General features: G+C 35.7%; 1 protein-coding gene across 3 annotated transcripts in view; it reads right to left on the reverse strand.

Annotated features, from left to right (window-relative positions):
* Positions 1-23,827, reverse strand: part of LOC309858152 (dual E2 ubiquitin-conjugating enzyme/E3 ubiquitin-protein ligase BIRC6-like) — an 85,525-nt gene that overhangs the window by 20,141 nt on the left and 41,557 nt on the right. For all 3 annotated transcript variants that reach the window (XM_082750845.1, XM_082750846.1, XM_082750844.1), the window contains exons 4-10: positions 22,943-23,136; positions 20,096-20,207; positions 17,636-17,718; positions 13,690-13,912; positions 13,451-13,611; positions 9,018-9,076; positions 2,430-3,824 (exon numbers count right to left, since the gene is read on the reverse strand). In XM_082750845.1, the coding sequence (XP_082606971.1) occupies positions 2,430-3,824; positions 9,018-9,076; positions 13,451-13,611; positions 13,690-13,912; positions 17,636-17,718; positions 20,096-20,207; positions 22,943-23,136 (2,227 nt within the window). The remainder of the gene's footprint in view (positions 1-2,429; positions 3,825-9,017; positions 9,077-13,450; positions 13,612-13,689; positions 13,913-17,635; positions 17,719-20,095; positions 20,208-22,942; positions 23,137-23,827) is intronic.

Raw genomic sequence — 23,827 nt, forward strand, 5'->3', positions numbered from 1 at the left:
CATCTAGGTATATATGTATGTGTATGTATATTCTATTTCCAAACTTGCATCAAATCTACCTTTAGTATATTGTTAATACCATTTGAAATTAACATTTATTATAGATTTTTATCAAAATGCTCAATGATTCTCCATGAGAAAAGGATTTTATCCTATTTGAATACACTCTTGCAAGCATGGAAATGTCATGTCCTTTTGGGTCAGAATCTGTAATCCTTTTTTAAAAATTTTACAACTGGGGTGTCTGGGTGGCTCAGTGGGTTAAAGCCTCCACCTTTGGCTTGGGTGATGATCCCAGGGTCCTAGCCCCGCGTCCGGAGCTTTCCGCTCAGCAGCGAGCCTGTTTCCTCCTCTCTCTCTGGCTGCCTCTCTGCCTGCCTGCCTACTTGTGATCTCTGTCAAATAAATAAAAATAAGATCTTAAAAAAAATTTTTTTTACAACTACTTTTACGGACTGTCAAATATACATGATATAACATCAACTTTTCTTTCCTCTTTTTAGTTACTAATCTCATCTTTTCAAATCGATCTTGATTAGTCAATCCTTGAAGAACTAGGGGATAATTTTCAAAGTGCTTAACTTCTCCGGCTTTTTCTTGTCCTTTGATCCATCTGGATAAATTCCCTATCTAGGAAAAGTTCCCAGAACTTTTCTTCCATTGTCCAAACTCCAAGAAGACATTAACCTATTTAAATACTACTTCTACTTCTCTATCTCACAAAGGCCATCTCTCATCAAACAATTAAAACCATTAACCCCTGACTATACTTCCGGAAAACACTGGTATCTTACACAGATGTATCCTGGGGCTAGGTCACTCAGGTTCCAAATCTACCACCACTCTGGATGGCCTATGGCATATTAAACTGCTTTCATTTTTTAAATTTTTCACATTAAAACATTCTTCCAAACTCAATGTATCACTCTTCTTTTTTCTTTTTCTAAGTGGGTTCCATTACTTTTTTTTTTTTAAGTGGGCTCCAAACCCAGCATGGGCTTGAACTCATGACCCTGAAATCAAGACCAGAGCTAAGACCAAGAGTCAGAGGCTTAACCAACTGAACCACCCAGGTACCCCCAAGTCTTATGCTTTTGTTACATTCTGGCAGTATAATTTATGCACCCTGACTACAGATGCCCAGGTATGAATGCTGACTCTGCCATTCATTAGCTCTGTGACTTAGGCAAGTTACTTAACCTCTCCTTCCCTCAGTTTCCTTATCTGTAAAATGAACACAGTAATAGTATACACCGCATAAAGTTAGCATGATGACTAAACGAACTATGAGAACTGAAGCTCTCACAACAGTGAACAGGCACATACGTGATCGAAAACTTCAAAATCATCCTTCACACCACATATTATTTTAATGGTTTTTCTAAACTTTATCAACTCTAAATCAAAGTTTTTAGAGTTATTCTGCATTGCTCATTTTTAAATTTTAATTTAATTAATTTTAAATTTGGGTTTTGGTGTTATTTGAAGATGTTTCTTCCCCTTATTTCACTAGATGTATTCCAAAGAAGGCCATCTGAACCACTACATTCACCACTACCCTTCCTGGCCAAACTTGCAATTTTAAAATGAGGAAAAACACGGGTTAATTCCTCCCAAGAACCACAAATGAGATGTATGACTTTCCTCACACCCAGTTCTTCTCACCAGTGGCTATAGTTACCTGGTCTTCAAATATCTCCCGGCCCTAAACTCCTACTAAACTATCAATAAGACTATTCATTTTGCCTGACATTGTCAGTAATCCTTTTCAAAAATGGCTTTATTTTTCCAACTTAAAATATATAATAAGAAAAGTAGAGGAAAAAAATACACACCATGTATTACTCTGTATGGGGCCTCAGATACTGCAAAGCTGACTCAACCATTAACCAAAGGTCAAGAGTAAATCAACAAAAAATTTTATTTGGTAAAACTAGTAATCATTCGCTAAATAATTTTCTTTCAGGAGGAAGTAATGATCAGTATATATATTCTGTGCCCAAAATGTTACATACATGACTTCATTTCATTCTAAGAAGCCTGGTAACAGGCCTTCTTATCCTCGTCTATAAATAAACAAAGGTTTACTGAGTTTAAAGTAACTTGCCCAAGGCCACAACTTTGAGCAGATGCAGAGTCAGGACTCACAGAAACAACAGCAGGTTATTTTCTTGAGGTTAAAGCAGAGAAGATACTTTCTGAGAGACTTATTAACTTATTTACAATTAGAATCCTTACCTAGGGCAGTAGAAAAAAGTTTTAAAAAGTTAAAACAGTAGAAAGATTTACCGCTTCATTATAAAAAAAAATAAATAAATTTCTCTCCATCTATATGGATCTAAAATCCATACTAGATATGCATATAAATGAATGCCATATACACTGATTTTATAAGATTTGTAGGAGACCCAAACAAACCAACAGCTTACCTTTGGTGCATGCACACAGCCTGTCTGTGCCCGAGCAGTAAATGACAGAAACAAATGTGTCCTGTTCCTCAGTGCCCTCCTTTTTGGGAGGTTCCACTTTGGCCAAAATTTCAAAGTTTGAAAGATCTAATATTTTTACATATCCTCCCTGAGTGGTTATTACCAGGTGTCCAAGAGTAGAAATATCAGCCTTTTTTTCTCTTTCAATGCCATTCTTTGAGGTTAACTGCATTTCCTCAACAGGCTCCTCACAGTCATCTTCCCGATTATCCAATATATCTGGTGGAAGCAAAATGAGCGAGGTAATTGTGTCCTGGGGGTCTTTGATATGTTGGATTTTTATTGGCTCCTCTTCTAAAGTCACTATCCGAGTGGCATAATTCATTTTATAAAGTATTAAATATCCACCACTAACATTCCTCTGCTCAGGCTGAATTATCAAAGGAGTTTGTACATCTGCTGGTGATTCATGTTGGATTACACTAATATTCGCACCATTCACTACAGCAAGATTTGATTCCAGCTCACCTTTCCGTCTATTACATAGTGCAGAGTTTAATTTATTTAAATTATTCAAGGCCTCTACTTGATTTATTGCACTCAAGGATTCAACAGGGCATGTCCGCAGTCCTACCAACAAATGAATTCCATCAGCACAAGGAGTTAGGGAGTCTATACAAAGATTCTCCTCCTCTGCAAACTTTGGCAGCCTTAAGCACTGAACCAAAGTCCCAGGCTTGGGAAACACAGAGTTCCACTTCTCAGAATCTGGAGAGGTAAGGTTGGCCGCTGCGTCTGCAAATTGCTGAATGTAAGTCACAGGAGGATCCTGCAACAACAACTGCTCCTGACTGTCCAGCTCCATTTCAATGATCTGGGGAACTGTGAAACCATCATCATGCAAACTTTTGCTCATTATATTGTTCATCTGTGAAAATATTTTTCCTGCTTTCTCATCAGATTCCTTGATGCTATAAAGAAGCAAAATAGGTAAAGTCCTCCTAACCAGAGGAGAATTTAATTCTGAGTTAGTGCAGGATTCATTGTCAGTTGACCCTTGTTCTGATATACTTTCACCCTGAGTTCTGCTTAAACCATCCAGTGACCTGTGAGAATTACTACTAATGGGTGAGGTAGCAGGAGATTTATATGTTAATAAACCTCCTGCTAATAAACATGGAAAGGGAATGTTGTGTTGTTCCTGGTGCTTTTCCTTTGTCTTTTCACTCTTAGAGTTTGTTAAGCAAGGATTTGCCCCAAGTTCTTCAAGATCCTTAACAGTATCTTCAAGGACATTTGCCACAATCTCCCACTGAAGTTTCTCAGGCTGCTGCAGAATGCTGAGTGCTGTTATATCAAGGCTCACTTCCATGGCTTCCTTCTGGGATGTATGCCCTTTGAAAAGGAACAATATTCATCAGAATTGGCCTCGAGACTGGCAAGTCACAAATCTGTAGCATAATGCTTTCGTTAATTTTCTTTTCTTACTCATCCAATCAGTTAGTGCATTATAATTACATCAGTGGAAGAATTTAAAGTATTTTAAAGGGAAGTTAATGAAATCGAAGATAAATCCACTCAGAAAAACCACTGAGGTATTCAAGAGAGTCAAAATCATTTTCGTTTCAGAATATATTCTCCTGGAACTTTATGAGCAACGTACCCCCATCCCTTTAAATTTATGAGAAGGATTAAAGAATGAAGACATTATTAGTATAAAATGACAGGATTTCTGTCCTTCCATTCTAAACCAAAACACTCAATACCATTAAAACTGTCACGCACATGTTTCACAGTATCCATGAAACATGATTATAGTGTCAGTTCCCTACCTCATACCATTTAGAAGTAGTCATAGCGTGCTCTCCTCTCTCCTACCCCACCATACTAATTATCAGTTGATTATCATAGTACATAATGTAATCTTAATCTCAGCTTAGAAAAAAATTATAACCAGGAAGGAAAAATTCCCAAAATTTGCCATTTTAAAGTGAAGCACAAAGTGTCTTCTGCATTACCTCCTAATTTATAGCTCATTTAAAGGGAACTACATTACCCCTTAATGAGCTTCTCTCCATTGTGTGCTGTCCCCTTACAAAGAGTACAGAAGTCATTTCTCAGTCTCACTGCTTGAAACATGCTATGTCTGTCTACACAAAACCCTGCAACAGATGTCACTCAACCCCTAAGCCAAGTACAATCTCTTGATATTGAACTGAAAGTCTGAACCGATTTGTGTCTTTCTCAGTAGCAATAAATCCTATCAGTCAGCAACAACATTATTAGCAACAATAATGTCTAAGTATTTCTTATGGAAAAAAAAAAAGAACATTGGAATTGGCTTTATGGTTTAGGTAAGAAAAATATAGAAGAGTAAAGGAAATAAATATAACTCGACAACTGCATGAAAGTGTGAAAGGTGCCCAAGTAACATAAAACTGAGATTCATGGAACGTCATATATGTAACATGTACTGAAAGTTCTAGTCCCACCATTTCTGCTATTTCATTAACTATTTCTGTAAAATGCTCACTGACAGCTTTATTCGAATTTCCCATTTTTTTAGGATAATCTTCTCACTTGATATAATGTTGCTATTATGACCTAAAACTGAAATCATTTCTAGTTAAATGGAAGAAAACTGTAACTATAAGCTCAACAGTTTAACCATTTAATGAAGCTGTTCATTTATGCAACCACTCATCTGGCTACGTTCACATGCAGTCTGTCTGTGCTGCCATGCAAGTTACATATATTAACTCTACAATTTAGAATCGAAATTAAAAGTTGACAATAAGATTTCGATAGCATGTAGTACACTGTAATAAATCTTGAGGATGGTCAACTGTTTACTGGACTAAGCTGAAACTTCTATAAATGACTTTTTAATGATTTTTTCAAAGTTATGGTCAGAAATTGCCAGGAAAAAGCTATTTTAGTTTATTCATACAGAGAGAGAGAGATAAAAACAAAATAACCATAAATTACATATATTAACACACATTTAAGAAATGTTCAAAGTAAATAGCACAGAAAGTGGGACTATTCATTAAGAAGGGCAGCATGACAAGAAGCATTATTCCTCTGCTTCTTCCCAAACATTTAAGTAGTATCTAAGAAACAGCCCATGCTGTACATTCTACTTCAGAAGACAGACAAAGCACAATGAAAACTGTCAAATACTGCAGTAAGAAATCTGTTATCTCAAAATTTCTCAAACCTACTGGACTACAAAACAAGTTTTTACATAATACAGCTACATACAGACTGCAATACAGTATTCCCCAGGTAATCATTTTGGGAAATCCTTCTCTCCTCTGCTTACGTAGGTAGTGTCAGCCAATAGTTCTCTCAGGCAAACTTTCTGAGGTAAGCAAATAGGTTTTTGTTTTTTTGTTTTTTTAAGGATTTTAAAATTTTATTTATTTGAGAGAGGATGAGTGAGAGAGAGCATGAGAGAGGAGAAGATCAGAGGGAGAAGCAGACTCCCCAAGGAGCTGGGAGCCCGATGCGGGACTTGATCCTGGAAGTGCGGGATCAGAACCTGAGCCAAAGGCAGTCGCTTAACCAAGTGAGCCACCCAGGTACCCGCAAATAGGTTTTAACTAAGCACTTTTCGAAAACTAAGAATTTCTATTTGAACCCTCCTTCTCTCTCCTGCCATTCTTCCCACTCTTCACAAGAAGCAAATGAATCCTTAATTCAGTTATCTGACCCCAAAACCAATCTTCTCTCTCTGACATCATTTCTTTTCTTTCTTTCTTTCTTTTTTTTTTTAAAGATTCTATTTATTTATTTACTTATTGGACAGAGAGAAAGTGAGTGAGAGAGGAAACACAAGCACGGGGAGTGGGAGAGGGTGAAGCAGGCTTCCCATCGAACAAGGAGCCCGACGTGCAGCTCGACCCCAAAATCCTGGGTTCATGACCCGAGCCAAAGGCAGACACCCAACGACTGAGCCACGCAGGCGCCCCTAGAAACTTTCAAAAGTCATAAAGTTTAAATGAAAAAAAATAAAAATCTCTTAGTTAAGAAATAAATTCCCTAATTCTTCAGACTGTGTCATTCACTTTGATGGGAATCACCTAGAGTTGGTAAATGTAAATTCTGAAACAGCATCTATGACTTATTTTAGATGCTTCAGGAAAGGAACACATCTCCCATTCATATCATGAGCCTCCATAAACTCGCCAATAAACTACCAATATAACAGATTAACTTAGAAGATACAGTAGTCCCCCACTTTATAGGCAGGGATATGTTCCAAGAACCACAGTGGACACTGAATAGCACGAAGTACAAAACTCTATATGTACTATGCTTTATCTGTATACATATATGTGATAAAGTTTAATTTACAAATTAGGCACAACAAGGATTAACAGCAATATCTAATAATAAAACAGAATAATTCTAATAATGTACTGTAAAGAAGTATAAAAGTTATGTCAGGGCGCCTGGGTGGCTCAGTGGGTTAAAGCCTCTGCATTCGGTTCAGGTCATGATCTCAGGGTCCTGGGATCGAGTCCCGCATCATGCTCTCTGCTCAGCAGGGAGCCTGCTTCTCTGTCTCTCTCTGCCTGCCTCTCTGCCTACTTGTGATCTCTGTCAAATAAATAAATAAAAATCTTAAAAAAAAAAAGTTATGTCAATGTGTTTCCTCTCCCAAAATATCTTACTATACTGTACTCACTCTTCTTGTGATGATGTGCGATAAAAAACCTACGTGATGAGATGGAGCGGGATAAATGACACACGCATCGTGTCCTAGCATTATGCTACTACGGACCTTCTGACCATACCATGCCAGAAGGAAAGTTATCTGCTCAGGGCCAAGAGTTGACCAAAGGTAACTGAAAAATTGTGGAAAGTGAAACTGCAAGTAAAGTAGACGACTATACGTATTTTACTACAAATGAATGAACTCCTTTTAAGTCCTATAAGGAGGGAATTAACAATTTTTAATCAGAAGACTTTTTTCTTTCCATACCTACCTTTTAATACTACATAAGGACAAAAGCCCCAACCCTAAATGAGATATCACAGAAAAAGCCAACAACAATACATGGTGACTTTTTAGATACTGGGAAGTGAGATAAATAGGACTATATTATCTAAAGGAAGTGAAAAATCAACTAAGCATAGATGAAAAACATAAAAGAAGAAAAGGGATAAAGAAACAGACCAAAGACAGATACTATAATTACAAAAATACCTACTGAGATCATTGGACCCAGAGAAAAGAGCAAAGCTACAGCATACAAAGGAAAGGTTATGGTTAGAATCAAAAACTTTAAGAACAAAATAAAGGAACACTTAGTTCAAACACTTCACTTTACAGAGGAAAAACTGAGGCCCAGAGAGTTTAAATGACTTGACAAGATCAAAGAGTGAATTAGCAGAAGAATTCAAACTCTAACCAGGTCTTCAAGTAACCTGTGGCCAGTTTATTATTCTTTCCCAGACTAAGAAAATGCAATTGTGCCCTTATCCGTTTTTCCAAAAAGACAACAAAATGGGAAAAGCATTATCTTACTCAGACTAATTTTTTTAATGAGTGTGTTCTTTATTTTTCTAGAGCTAATTATGTATTTGTAAATTATTCATATTTTCCTACTTTAAAATTCTTTTCATTGTTAAAAATACTTCAAAATACCACTAAGGTTTGACCCCGGATCAGTCTAGTGTTGTCTGGGGGCTTTAAAAAAATTTTCACGACAATTTAGAATTTAGAGAGCGCTTGCTATTCTATACTCAATTCAATTTTTGACAACTGTACTATACAAAGCTGTGTCTCTTCCCCCAGAGATTTAACAAGTTATGTATGTTCTCAGTTCCTGAGATAGGACATTACAGAACAGTCACAATTTAATAACAGTAACTTTTTAAAAAATACTGGCTACTTCCCAGGTACTATGCTTTACATATTTTTATCTTAATCAGTTGCCAAAACTCTAATTAACAGATGTTAACATACCTCTTTTATGTATTGGGAAAAGTATTCAGCCTATAATAAATGACAAGAATTTGAATTCTGATATGGAAAAACTATTCTGAAATGTACTATTAGCCTTGCCTATTATATAACTACATTAAAATTTGAAGCACATGCTTTCACCTTAATATTTCATAAGACAATGAGTAAGGCAGCACTTACTTGATGCCTTAATGTCTATGATTTTATACTTTAAAATTTATTCTCTCTTTCCCCATTTTATTTTGGGAATAAAGAACCTTAATTTCAATATTACTTTTATTTAACAACACAATAAATCATGCAAATAAACTAACACATTCTAAAGAGCTTAATGTCTATTCCTTGACATCTGTGACAAAAATTTAGTAAAACTGTCATTTTAACTTGTTTGGCTCAAATACGTACCATTTAAAATTTAAGTATGGGACTCTACGTATACTAATTCAGGATCTCTAAAGTTTAACATTTGAGTTTTCTCAATAAGTGTGTATCAATGAAAATGTAGAGTCTGCATTAACTAAGAAATTTAGAATTAAGTAATATTTAGCTCTTCCTATGACTATATAAATGCAAGGATTTAAACAATAGATAATCTGACATTTTTAACATACCTGTCACAGAATCTGATCTGGAATGCTCTTCACTGTCTGAATCCTCCAGTAAATCATCACTTAAAGACAAAGTAAAAAATAATTTGAATTTCAAAAAAAGGTAAACATATTATGAGACAAAGAGCAAAGTTACAACAACCAATGCTCTGCATCCCAAATGTAAGTATCATACAAAACTATTAAAACTCACTTAAATGATATGTAAGTAGTCTGAGATCATAACTGATTAACAATGCTGGTACTGGATTACCTTAAAATCATGAAATAAAAAATAAATAAATAAATAAGAATCATGAAATAAGTGCAACAGAATGTGGAAACTTCTAAGAATCTGTAATAAAATTTATAGGGATTTGAAGACTGTTAAGGTATGACTGGGAACAGTCGGTTAAATAAACAGATAAAAGAGTGAGGCAGCTAATAAAATCAAGTACAAGCTTCATGTAGTAAAGTTTTAATAATTATTGTATTACTGAATTCTGGAAAGTTGTCCTAAAACCAAATAAAAGAGCTACATAAGTGTGTGTTTATGTTCACGTACTCTTTCTCACACAACACATACACAGACACCAACATGCATTTCTTTTTTATTTTGTGTTTGCTTTCCTTGTTTTGGAAGGGGTAATAACAACTCCCTAAACAAGAAGGGAAACTAATATAACTCAGTAGTTAGGGTTTAAGAAGACAGGAAGTCCCTCATTTACTCTCTACTCGGATAGTTAAGACATTGCCAGCCTGCCTCTTTGCATCCATCTTTATCCTTACTCTCATCTGTCAGCAAACAAGAAAATAATTTAATAAAAGATTGCTCTAGTACAGTATGAGACTGTCTGTACTCTAACAAACAGCACTTCTATGGCAGTTCTAAAATTCTGATGATCTCAAATTTAAAAAATTAAAAGTAGCACTTTGAAGGAAAGAAAATATTAACTCTCTCTCTTTGAAACAATATATTTCACTTACAACTGAAATAACCAAGCACTACAGTAATTTTAAATGAAATACAAGTTAGTAATCTCTATTAAAAAAAAAAGTTTGGGGGCGCCTGGGTGACTCTGGGTTAAAGCCTCTGCCTTCGGCTCAGGTCATGGTCTCAGGGTGCTGGGATTGAGCCCCATATAGGGCTCTCTGCTCAGCGGGGAGCTTGCTTCCCCCTCTCTCTTTCTGCCTGCCTCTCTGCCTACTTGTGATCTCTGTCAAATAAATAAATAAAATCTTTTTTTAAAAAGTCTGAAATAAGGGGCAGGGAAAGGGACAGGGCTCAGTTAGACGCTTCTGACAATTTCTATGTTTTAAATTTTTCAAGCGGAAGTAACTGTCCATAAGACAATTCTGTGCTATAATTTAAATAACAAAAAAATGTGTAAAAGTTCAAGATCAGCTGTTAATTAGCCTTAAGCTATTTAAATACTAATTGGCTGATTTCAGAGAATTAATAAGGAAAAATAAATAAATTGGAAAAATAAACCTCAGAGGAAATATAATCATTGTGAATTATCCAAAATAAAGAACTCCAAACTAAGACACAATAGTTTTCAAGTATGGAAGGGTTTTCACATTAAAAAAAAGACAGCCAAGTATTATACAGCTATCAAGGAAAAAGGTGAAATAAAGTAGTTGTATGCTTTGCTTTATTTTTTATTTATTTTATTTTTATTTATTTATTTAAGTAGGCATCACACACACCCAAATGTAGAGCCCAACACAGGGCTTGAACTCATGACCCTGAGATCAAAACCTGAGCTGAGATCAAGAGTTGGATACTTAACTGATTGAGCCACCCAGGTGCCCTAAGTAGTTGTATATTTTAAGAAGGTATTCAAGGTGTCTTGGTATGAAATTACAAATAATGTTACAAAGCCTTGCCAGATAATCATCTTTAACTGGCAAAACAAAACAAAACAAACTCTTTCTAAAGTTTTTCAAAATATAATCTTTTCTTTAAAATATTATGTGATAGGAAAATTCTCATACCATTACATAATAAAATCATGAGTAAAATGGTTGAACTGGATTCATTAAAGCCTTTTACATGTGCAAAACCTTTTGCAGAGTAACAAACATGCAAAATAAATAAGACATATGACTAAGTTTTAAACAGTTATGATTATCTATTTTTGAAAACTGAAGATACTAGTATCACATGGATACCTCAGCTTTGATATATCAATACTATATACACAACTTCAAAGTTAAATGCATGAAATTTTTACCAATTTAAAAAATATAACATACAAAATGAGACAAAAATGTTAATTCATTTAATTTAAACATGTTCTCAAATAAATAATCTTCCTTCCCAAATATTCTTCCCTGAATAAATTCAGAACAAAGACAATTGTTGCCTTTCCAGTAGAAATGGTCAAAAACAATCCAAAAGCAAACTATACTGCTAATTAAGCTTCTTGGCTAAGTTTTAACTTGTTCAATTAACATATTATTCTTTGAGCTAATGAAACTCACACAGTATATTTTAAAATAAATACACTGTATATTGTGCCACAAAATCAGTATTAGTCTGGTTCTGTATATTTGATACCAATGCAATGGAAATCCTGCTACCTTTGGGGGAATGGAAAGCCAGAAAAGGAGACTCAGTTTAGAGAGGAAGTTCCACCTCTACAGCTTCCTCCTAGGACCCCAACCTAAGAGTACTCTATCTGTATGAATCACTTCACTTGCTCAGAAGAAAAGCGTCCTTCTACCCTAGAAAGACTACCTCTTAGAAGCACACAGAGATCTATATCTCAACTCCAGCACATTACCCCAACATAGTGCCTGTCCACCTGAGATACTGGGTGTTTACTGAAAATGTACATTTTACCCAAGTGTGTGTGTGTGTGTGTGTGTGTGTGCACGTATGTGTGTAATCTTAATTACAAAACTCCAAGACAAACGTTCTATTTAAAAACAGTGTTCAGGGGCCCCTGGATGGAGCAGTCTGTGAAGCACCAACTCTTGGTTTCGGCTCAGGTTGTGATCTCAGGGTGGGCTCCGCACCCAGCACACAGTCCACTTCCAATTCTCTCTACTTCTCCCTCTCCCATTTGTGCTCTCTCTCTAAAATAAGTAAGTAAATCTTCAAAAAATAAATAAGTGTTCAGAAGCACATACCAATTTCATTATCTCCTATTAATTTTCCACTAACTTCTAAGAAAATCACAGAGCTCAAGCACACTTACTTTCTAGTCCTATAGACAAATGTGGTCAAAACTCAGAAACAGGCCACCTGCTTTTCCATCAAGCTGGGGATTTATTCATAGGATTTATAATAACTGAGAATAGTCATGAAGCTTTAATTCAGTCTGTTTCAGAGCTCAGCCACATTTACCTACCAATAATTTATATTTACCTACCCATAATTTATATGTATCATTACCAAGAAAGACTAGACAGAGGTGACCTTCCCAACTAATATACTGTGAATTTTCCATTAATTCCATTAATGAAACAATTTGCACTAATAAAGTTTTACATTAGTTCTTAACGAAAGTACATGTCACCAAACGGACTGTGAAGTAAAATACTGTTAAATCACTGACTGTGGTCTAACGTCTATTGCACATTATTAACATAAGAAGCCCTTGCAAGTAAAATGACAGATCACCTCAGCATCAGGACATCTGATCACAGTTATAGGCTCCATTTCACACTGCTACCTTCAGAATCTTAAAAGGGAGTGCTTCTACTGCTTAAGACAAGTTGAGTGGTTTTTGGAACCCTTCATTCTGTCTGCTGGAGAATACTGCATATGTTGCTCCTATAATCCTAGCCCAGTTTAGACTTAACAACTGTAGTGTCTTGGGAGATGAGTGGGTATAGAAAAATAATACTTTTGACTCTCCAGCCACCACAGAGATCAAATACAGCTACAGAAATCAAGACTGTCAGAAAAGCTGAATGGAAGAGAATCCAACACACAACAATTTTACCAAAATGTCTGTACAGCAATAATGATCATGCCTCAACTCATGCCTGACTACTGATAAATTGATTTAAATAATCAGATCATCTTGCCTAGCCACAGGTTATTTCACTATTCATTAGCACTTCTACAATTTGAGGTGCTAATGAAAACAAGTGGAAACCAAAATCACTTGGTTCAACTGCCATAGGAAAAGATTTGGAAGGTAAAATAACAAGTTTAATCCAAGGATTTTGTTTCATTGCTTAGACTTTATTCTTTAGTGCAGCAACTGTTTCCATTTGGCATAGACTGAGACAGAAAATAAAGTACATTTTACAGACAATGGCATTTTTAAATGAAAATTTTTGTCAAGAATCAGACAGCTCTTCCAGATTTTATAACCAAAAGTTTGTTCTCTACTCTCTTGAACTAATAATTTTTTCCTGCCCCCTTAATTAGAATTAAGAGAATATAAAATTCAGGAAAACACTAACTTTTATAAATGCCACTAAAAAAATTCACATACCTATCTCCTTCCAATTTTGGTATGTCTGAGCAGCTAGAGGAGTCTTCCAACCACGCCAAAGTTGGTCTCCTTGATTCAACTGCCGAGCTTGGTTCTCCCGACAGAATAAGCTGTTGTACAATTGCTGGGTCATATGCATTAATTTCAAACTTCAAGTGCACCTAAATGAATGACAAGCCTAAGTTTAAGACTGATTTCTTCCTCAATGACTAATCTGTTACTTCATAATTGAAACATACCTTCATAAGTTTGGAAACATCCCATATGCAGATCTTTCCGCGTTTTGTTGCAGCAGCCAGAAAATGAGGGCAGCTCCCCGAGCCAAAGCAAGCTATTCTGTCAGTTCCATCCGTACAGGGAAACTGTGCAGGACTTGTTGCGAGAGTGACGGACAACGGCACATTCTGTGTGTGCTCACCTTTCACAAACGGGCAGTTTGGAGAGTGTCTCTCGTGTTCAGACCTTTACATAGATGAAGGAAGGAAAAGTTTAGTGAACAACAAAGCTGTCAAGTCTGTGGCTTAAAACAGAACTCCAGATCATCTTTTCTTTTTTAATAAAACAACTGAAATATGCTTTATTAAAAAGACTCAAATGCCACACTATTCAATCTTATCAAGATCACTCTAACATATCCAGCCACTTACTGTAGCAGCAGATTTTATTCCCTTTAATGGATTACACATAAAATCAGTCTCTGACGAAACAAAATGTTATAGTATAATTTATACTATATTAACATACTGATTAAATTGTGTCAAGTCTGATATTTTCTCACACATTTCAATTTCAAGTTCTCCATAAAGGTACTGCATGGTGACAAAAGGTAACAATATTCTATTATATACCTGAAATTTGAGAAGAGGATGTATCCTAAATTAGATCAACACAGGTACACACATAAAATGGTAACTGTGTAGAGGTGATGGATATATTCATTAGCTTGATTGTGGCAGTCTTTTATATATACCAAAACATCAAGTTGTACATCTTAAATATATACAATTTTTACATGTCAAAGATACCTCTATATAGCTATTTTTAAAATTACATATAATTATATGCCTATCTATATTTATCAGCAGCCACAACTGTAAATGACATATAGTAAAAACTCAATAAATGTCACATCACAAAGAACTTTTTAGTAAAGATCTGAAAGCAAAAAGATCTACAGAGTATGGATAAAATGACCTATACTAAGAACAAGAAATACATCTTATACAAGCACTATAGGATGAGACCAGATAAATAATTTCAAAGCAAAGTATCTTTCCAAAGAAACACAGAAAGAAAATATTCATTGACTATACATTATTTCTTTCACATAAATGCTTAATGAGCAAAAGGAAATGTTAAATTTGTTTACCTAGAAAATCTTAACATGTTCAATAGAAATACAACACTAGGAATTCTCAAGACTGGTATAACGACTCTAAAAATCTCAAATATTGAAAGCAGGATCAACTCTAACACTTAAAAATTATGCCTCCAACTCTGTGACTACTTTCTTTCTGGTTGTTGTTGTTGTTGTTGTTGTTTTTTTTAACTCTCACTAGCGGTAATTACAAGGCATTATCTGAAATGTCAGGAAGCTGCTACCAAAAAAAGAATTTCCATGGCAAAGAAGGGACAACTATACTTACAAAATATGCTATTTCTTAGGGCGTGTATGTTTCTTTTTACAAGGTACCTACAACTTACCTATATCTAAATGTAAGCTCTAGACAATCTTGAAATATGCAAATGTCTTAAATAATTGTTTTTACAGGACATCCCCAAGCACATATTTTGACTAGATTCCCTCCCAACTAAATCCTAGGGTATTTTCCTCTTTCCACCCTTTTTTCTTCCCTGAATTTTAACTTTTTTTTTTTTTTAAGATTTTATTTATTTATTTGACAGAGAGAAATCACAAGTAGATGGAGAGGCAGGCAGAGAGAGAGAGGGAAGCAGGCTCCCTGTTGAGCAGAGAGCCCGATGCGGGACTCGATCCCAGGATCCTGAGATTATGACCTGAGCCGAAGGCAGCGGCTTAACCCACTGAGCCACCCAGGCGCCCCCCTGAGTTTTAACTTTTTAATTAAAATATTATTTACACGAGTGACACATAACTATATAAAATAAAGCTAAATGCACTCAATTATAATATCCAGTTCTAGTAATCTCTTTTGCCACCTCCAATAACCACTTTTATGAATTTAAGTGGTATACTTCTAAAATATTTTTGTAAGTTTTCATATACATGTACATAAAATTTTTTCATTTTAAATGAAAGTACTACTGTATGAATCATCCTACAACAAACTTCCTGGCACAATAACATAACTCAAAGTTATTGATGGTGAATAATAGCAAACTACTGATTTTCTTCATTGTTGGATATTAGATTATATGAGCATGCCACCCTTTATTTGACTATTCCATCCTGACAAACATTTAAGATGATTCCAGTTTTTCACTGCAGTTAACCATCCACTTTATTCCTCCTTGCATATAAGAAGAATTAATTCTCTCAGGTAAATAAGTAGAAGAGGAATTGCCAGATAATAGGACATGCTCATTTTATTTTTTAAAAACTTCAATCTCCCTCCAACTAGCTCTATCAACTCCTGCCATCAAAATATGAGAGTCCCATTGTCTACCTGCAAGTGCTCCTTCCCCCGCCCTGTACAGATTCACAAGGTACCTAGGCTCAGCTTCCCAACTCTCTTCAATCCTTTTCTCTCCTATCCATTTAGAACGATGTTCTCAAGCCCTCAGAGATGCTACCAATTGCTTAAATTTGAGGAATCCTGAATCGTGGGGCAAGAAGTTATAGAATCCTTGACTCCCTACCATGTCAAAAAAGACCGGTTTTGGGGCGCCTGGGTGGCACAGTGGGTTAAAGCCTCTGCCTTTGGCTCAGGCCATGGTCCCAGGGATTGAGCCTGGGATTGAGCCATGGTCCTGGGATTGAGCCCCACATCAGGATCTCTGCTCAGCGGGGAGCCTGCTTCCCCCTCTCTCTCTGCCTGCCTCTCTGCCTACTTGTGATCTGCCAAATAAATAAATAAAATCTTTTAAAAGAAAAAACAGGTTTGACAGCACAAGCTGAATATTTGAGTCAATTTCCTCCCCCCCAAAATATTTATGAATAAAGATACATTCTATAATGTCCTGGTAAAACTCTTCAGGGCTGGGTGAAATAACTGAGGATCAGTCCGAGAAACTAAAAAATACATGTTAAAATGGTTTCTATATATATATAAATAGTTTCTAGGGGAAAAGATTGAGTTCCAAACAGAACCTTAACCTACACTGAAAACTGCACATGTTCAACTCTTAGTCCACAGATAGATGCAACTTCCATTTTTCATACAGTAAACCCTACTGCAAGCTGGAATCTATATGTACACTCCGACAGGCTTTAGCTAGTTCACTCCATACATATCAGCTGATTAACATTCAGAAACCTCAAACTAATTTTACTACAAATCCTGGCTCCATCACTAATCAGCCATATGCCCTTTGGCAAATTTTATTTTCCTTATTTAGAATGGGATAATAATTTCTATCCCTCCTATAAAATGAAGATAATAATACCTAAAATATGAGAATTAAACAAGTCAAAAATATATAAAGTGCTTAGGATGACACCTGGTACATAGCATTATATAAATATTTGCTCTTATTATTACTATTTCTATTAATAAGGCCTCAGTTATTTTTTTAAAAATTAGGTTTCAATACATGATCTCTAATGTTAACCAAGTTCTAAACGTTCACCTATTAGAATTCAAAATCACCACCAACTCCCTAAAATTACTTCAAAGTTAAAAATGTAACTCATAAGGCCCTGTTCATGGATTCCCTACTGACAGGCTGCCAGCAACTGACCAAGATCACACTGCTGAAGTTAACCATGCTGTATCAACTTACTTATCAGAACCTTCTGGTTCGCGGCCTAATTCTATTCTATGGCACTTCTCCCATGTGGATTTTAGGAAGTCAAAGACCTTGGCTACTCTACACCAAGTGATGGGACAGAGCAAAGACAGTGTTATCTCGTTCTCTTACGACAAGAGCAAAAATACAGATGGAAGAAGGCAAGAATATCATTCTATCTAGATGAAAAACGGAAAATTCAGAAGCTTACTTATAGGATGAATTTAGCCTATTATGTCCAGAAAAAGCAACACTCACCAAGGTTCATCAGTAGGCTCCCAGCAAACAAGACACACACTGCAAGTAAAGCACATGGCTCTGTCGTCTCCAGATGAGGCAGGCTGCAAATTCATGATGAAGACAGTTATGGTTAATAGTAAAATATCCTTTTAATAAAAACTTCTAAAAACATTCATAATCTTGGGTAAAAAAGCACACTGAGGAAAAGACAATTAGCCTATACACTGATTCCAAAAATATAGTGAATGCCCAATTGTTTTAAAAATTTACTGCTTTACTTAAAAAAGTGTGTTTTATCAATAAATGAGCACTAAAACATGGAGGCACACACATACTCAGTCTCTAATCTTAGCATCTTCTAAATGTGTTACTGAAATGGTTGAAATAGAGTCTAATGTATTTCATTATTAAAAACTGAATCTCATACCACTGCACATGAAAGGCAAAATAAAAAGGAAAAGCAAAGTGAACCTAATTCATGTATTCTTTAGTTACACAAGACAAAATGTCATATATATAAAATAATACATCAAAATCTGAACTAAAATAGGGGTGCCTGGGTGGCTCAGTGGGTTGGGCCGCTGCCTTCGGCTCAGGTCATGATCTCAGGGTCCTGGGATCGAGCCCTGCATCGGGCTCTCTGCTCAGCAGGGAGCCTGCTTCCTCCTCTCTCTCTGCCTGCCTCTCTGCCTACTTGTGATCTCTATCTGTCAAATCAATAAATAAATAAAATCTTAAAAAAAAAAATCTGAACTAAAATACAGTTCTGATGACAAACATTACTATTTTTGAGGACTCACTCGACTTAGCACCTACTATTCATATAGATGTAAATTCATTTACATTTTTTTAAATTAAGAATAATCAATCCCGGGGCACCTGGGTGGCTCAGTGGGTTAAAGTCTCTGCCTTCGGCTCAGGTCATGATCCCAGGGTCCTGGGATCGAGCCCCCCATCAGGCTCTCTGCTCGGCAGGAAGCCTGCTTCCCTCTCTCTCTCTCTCTACCTGCCTCTCTGCCTACTTGTGATCTCTGCCTGTCAAATAAAATTTAAAAAAATTTTTTTAAATTAAGTTGAAAAAAAAAGAATGATCAATCCCTAACACAGGCAGAAGATTCTAGAAAATCTTTGACTTGATCTCTTTGCAAGGATGGAATACAATGAACAAAAATTCAACAGAAAAAATACCAATGCATCACTTCACAGAGACTGTTTCAGGAAATGACACCAAACAACAATGAAGACAAATTATCAGGAAAAACAATCCATATTCAAACTTCAAGTTACAAAAATAATTTCAGTAATTCTAGGATTAGCCAGCCTCCAAACTGATATATTTTTATTTTCTTTTTTAAAGATTTTATTTATTTATTTAACAAAGATCAAGAGTAAGCAAAGAGGCCCGGGGGGGTGGGGGGGGGCTCCCTGCCGAGCAGAGAGCCCGATGCAGGGCTCGATCCCAGGACCCTGAGATCATGACCTGAGTTGAAGGCAGAGCTCACTGAGCCACCCAGGCACCCGCAAACTAATATATCTTTAAATGTAAATCTGACAGACCATGAACAAAAGTCAAATATGTATGAATTTCTGATTTAATTTATTTAAGATATTCCAAATACTTCAAGACAACTAAGGAATAATCACTCTTCAGATTCTTTACAATAGTTACTTCAATATATTTCAAAGTTTAGTTGAATTCTAAAATTAAGTAAGCACGCTTAAACTGACATGTAAGTATTAAATTGCTTAGATTCTTTAGCAGTGGTAAGCCATTCTACCCCACCCAGTTTAAGCCTCCTTTAATACATAATCCCCATCTGAAGTCAATTTTCTTAACTTTCCTCTACTTTAGCTCAGTGAACCTCTCTCTTAATGTCCCACTCTCATCTTTTTGTCACACGAATCCCTATACTGTACACTCTCCTCTTTTCCCACATAAATCTCTTTTCCTTGACTAATCATTCCCCTTTCTGTGCAATTTCTTAATCGGTTCTTCAACATATATATTCAGACTGCACTGTACCACCTGCAATACCCACACAGAAGTATGTGGATAATTTATATCCCAACCAAAATTAGAGTCCGACCAAAATTAGAGTTTCAGGAGTAACTGCAGTGTTACTTTTGTTGCATTATCCTCAGTATCTACTACTCTGTTATGAATGCAGAAATCAAGAAGTGAAAATAAACACACATCCAATGAGAACACTTTCCAAAAAGCAAATCTGAAGAATACTCCCTGGCTTCTGAAAGAGAATAGTTATGAAGCATTAACTCAGTTGTTAGTTACCTGTAACAAACTTTTTTTTCTCTTTATGCAAAGGTACAAGAATAAAACAACTCACACAAATGCATACACACAAGCACACAGTGAGGTTGCATAAAGCAAGTTTTTTGAGAAAGTATTAAATGGTAATGATTTTACTGAAGACTACAAAAACATACTGAAAAAAAAAATGTTTTTTGAGTCTTTTTTACCTGATGATAAAATCCAGCTTGAGCCATGGGATCTGGCTGCGCCCATCGATAGCCTACATGAGGCCATGAGGTAAACGTCTCCCGTCTGTTGGCTTCACTATACATCAGCGATCTACAGTAAACATAGTTTATGTAATTGAAGTTAGGCATCAAATTATAATGGCACTCCTACTTAACAATGAAGACAAATTTTACTGGATTATCAACAAAATCGGGGAATGGTCTAATGACTTAAGTTCAAATGTATATTTTAAACTAAAAACCGATCGCTTTTAGGAATTTCCCTTAAACACTATAGGAAAAAAGAAAACTATTGAAGGCTACAACTGATAATTTCCAGGCATAGATTAAATTAATGAATGTTGCATAATTACCAAGCAGAGACCACAAAATCTGGAGACATAAAGACAGTCATATGCTTCTATCATGTGCCAAGTCTGCATAAATGGATAAAACCACAACCAAAGGAACAGTGGTTTTATCTCAATCATGTTGAGAAAGTGTTTTCCAGTTGAATTTTAATTTTTTTTTAGTTTTTTAAGTAGAAAGCAGTTTTCTTTCTGTTCTTTCTCCAGAGAAATCCTTTTCCAGCAAAGCTGTACTCTCCACGGAATTACCAAAAAAGAAAATCTTCATATATGTTCTCATATTAAAATATATTACCTCATTGAGAGTAAACGTATAACCTAAAGTATTTTTTTAAAGAGTTGCTTTAAAAAAAATTTTTTTTAAATTTACTTTAAGTAAGCTCTGTGCCCAACACTGGGCTTGAATTCATGACACCAAGATCAAGAGTGACATGCTCTACCAACCGAGCCAGCCAGGCACTCAACCTAGAGCCTTAGTTCAAAGAATGATACCAAACTTAGAATAAGTCCAAATGCTTTCAAGAAAGAAAGGACTGTAAGCAAAGGTTACTCTTCCAAACACAAAAGTGCAAATGATAACAGGAAAGAAGAAAAGGAAAACAAAGTGGAAAAAGTCATCACAGTGAAACCAGAAAAATACATTTCTCTAAATTCTTCCCAAAATTAGCACATAATTTCCTATACTATTGCTAGTAAGCTTAGGTTTAACTCATAGTTGTGTTCTGGTTTGAAAAAAACAAAGTTGTTGGGTTAGAAAAGCCTTATCATTTACAGGCTATAGATGTCTTCAGGATTTGTGTCAGAAAACCACCCACTTATTTGTATTACCAAACAAAAGAGCAATAGCATCTAACAGACCCTAACTCAAACCTCCAACAGACCTAAGTTCATGAATGTCCTCCTAAGTTCCTAGATTCATTCTTAATGAAACAAATACCACAGACTACATCAAAATTAGTATTTTGAGACATTTAAACACCTCCAAAAACACAATATCCTATCCAGTGAATGTATTTCCTAAAATAAGACATTCACCACAGCTTGCAAAGATTTCTTTAGAAACCCAGCTACTATTTGCAAAGAAAATAGCTCTGAAGGGCTGTTTTATAATCTCAAGACAGGCACAGCTCTAGGAAAAGAAATACTTATTCCAGGTACACTTCCCCCCCTCTCCAGACATCTTCTAGGGAATATTTTACCATATCCCATATCACCTGATAGCTATCAGATTATTCAGATTAAATATTCATATTAAAAATGATAGTTTCTATATTTACTCAAAAGACAGAAAATGCAGTATTACATTCTCAAATGTTAATACAACCAACAGAAGTTATTTACATAATAACAGAATCACTCCACAACAAAAAATAGGCAACTAGTCAAGCAGAAGTCTGTTTACCAAGAGCTAAGCTATTAAGCAAACTAATATAAGAGCCACACTTAAAAGAAGTTAATATATTCACGCAGGGGCTTTGCTAATATCAGCATGAAAAAAAAAGCGTAATAAGTTATAATTTACATCCAGTGAAAATGTGAAATGGTACGTGGGAAGGCAAAGTGAACTTATCAGAACTGCTAAATTTAATATTTCCTTATAGCATTTCTAAACTTAATACTTTTGGTAAGAATCTAATGTTATGGGGCGCCTGGGTTGCTCAGATGGTTAAGCATCTGCCTTAGGCTCAGGTTATGATCTCCAGATCCTGGGATTGAGCCGGCGAGCTCCCGGCTTAGCGGGGAGTCTACCCCTCTGCCTCTCCCCCCCACCCACTCTCTCAAAATGAATAAATAAAATCTTAAAAAAAAAAAAAAAGAATCTAATGTTATTTCAAACAGAAATCATTTAAGTTTTTAAATGAACATATTACTGGCTTTTTAATTAGTTTTGTACAAAGCAAGACCTCAATAAATCTCTACTGAAGAAAATAATGGTTGAGGTATGATTTCTGTAATACGCTGTTTAAATCCAGGTCAGGCAGCATAAAAATCTTAATTCAAAATTGCCCTAACTGGTGCTCGCTTCGGCAGCACATATACAAAATTGCCCTAACTGATTCAACTCTCTTCTTTTTGTAAGTAGGAAATAATATATGGCTCTTATACATAGGTTCTGGCACAGCTTTTCAATTTATGAAAATTCATCTCAAAGGTCACAAAATTTCATCAAGCAAATAATTCTTATCTATTGAATAATTACATTTTTAAGGAGACTCAAATATTTACTAAGTACAGAGCTGGATTTTTCAAAACAGTTTTATAACCCCTTTAAATACCTTCCAAGCACCAAGAGAAATTGTTTAACAGCAATTCAAGTACTAATTCACTTCAGTATTTTGTATGAGAATCTGAATGGTTTTCCAAAATATTTTGATGAAATACATTTTGAATCATAATTAAATTTTTGTTATTCTTGGTTAATCCAAAATCCTAATCAATTCAATTTCACTGTAACATCTCTTTATAAGCAAGTTTATACCTGTCCACAGAACGGCCTGGCCCCACTCCAAGTTCTGGACGAGCACTAGGTAAGAGGTAAGACAATCTGTCCATCACTGAGGATGCCACAGGTAAGGCAGCAACATTTTGATTTATTTTCTTGAGTTCATTCACAATGGCACTGGCAATGGACTTCAACACATGATGAGGAAGATGAAATGTAACTGTGGCCCACTGAAATAAATTGGGAATGTAAGCAAAGGAAAATGTACTCAACAGTTTAAACCAAAACTGTAACTTATACATTATAAAATAAAGAACGATTCAGCAGACTCAAGTTACTCCACTAATTCATTATTCAAAGCAGGAGCTTGCAATCAGTAAAAAAATGAAACTTCAATTAGAAAAAGCCAGCTTAGAACCTGATGGTAACACATCTTCTTACACAAGCATCAATGATTTAGGATAACAAAACTCACCCATTATTTTTTATATTCCTCCAGCACATTTACAATGTTAAGCACAAACTAGGTGTTCAAACCTCTCTGTTTATAAGAATGTACTTGTACAGTGTAGTGCTACCATACACATGCATAGGCATATGAGGATTTACTTCAGTTTAGCAGATGCTTATGTATTTATTGTGGTCACTATACCCAGAGTTAACGAAAAGCAAGGCTCTTGTAGTCACACAGACTTGGACTCCAAGATCATCTTCACCATCAACTATGTGACCCAGGTCAAATTAATTTCAGTCTCCAGCTTCTGTAATATGAGAAAAAATGGGGTGCCTGGGTGGCTTAGTTGGTTAAGTAACAGACTTCAGCTCAGGTCATGATCCTGGAGACCCAGTATGGAGTCTCACATCATCTCCTCATAGGATTCGCTGCTCAGTGGGGAGTCTCCTTCTCCCTCTGACCCTCCC

This window comes from Mustela nivalis, assembly GCF_964662115.1.
Source record: "Mustela nivalis genome assembly, contig: HAP1_SCAFFOLD_1943, whole genome shotgun sequence".
Classification (NCBI taxonomy): Eukaryota; Metazoa; Chordata; class Mammalia; order Carnivora; family Mustelidae; genus Mustela; species Mustela nivalis.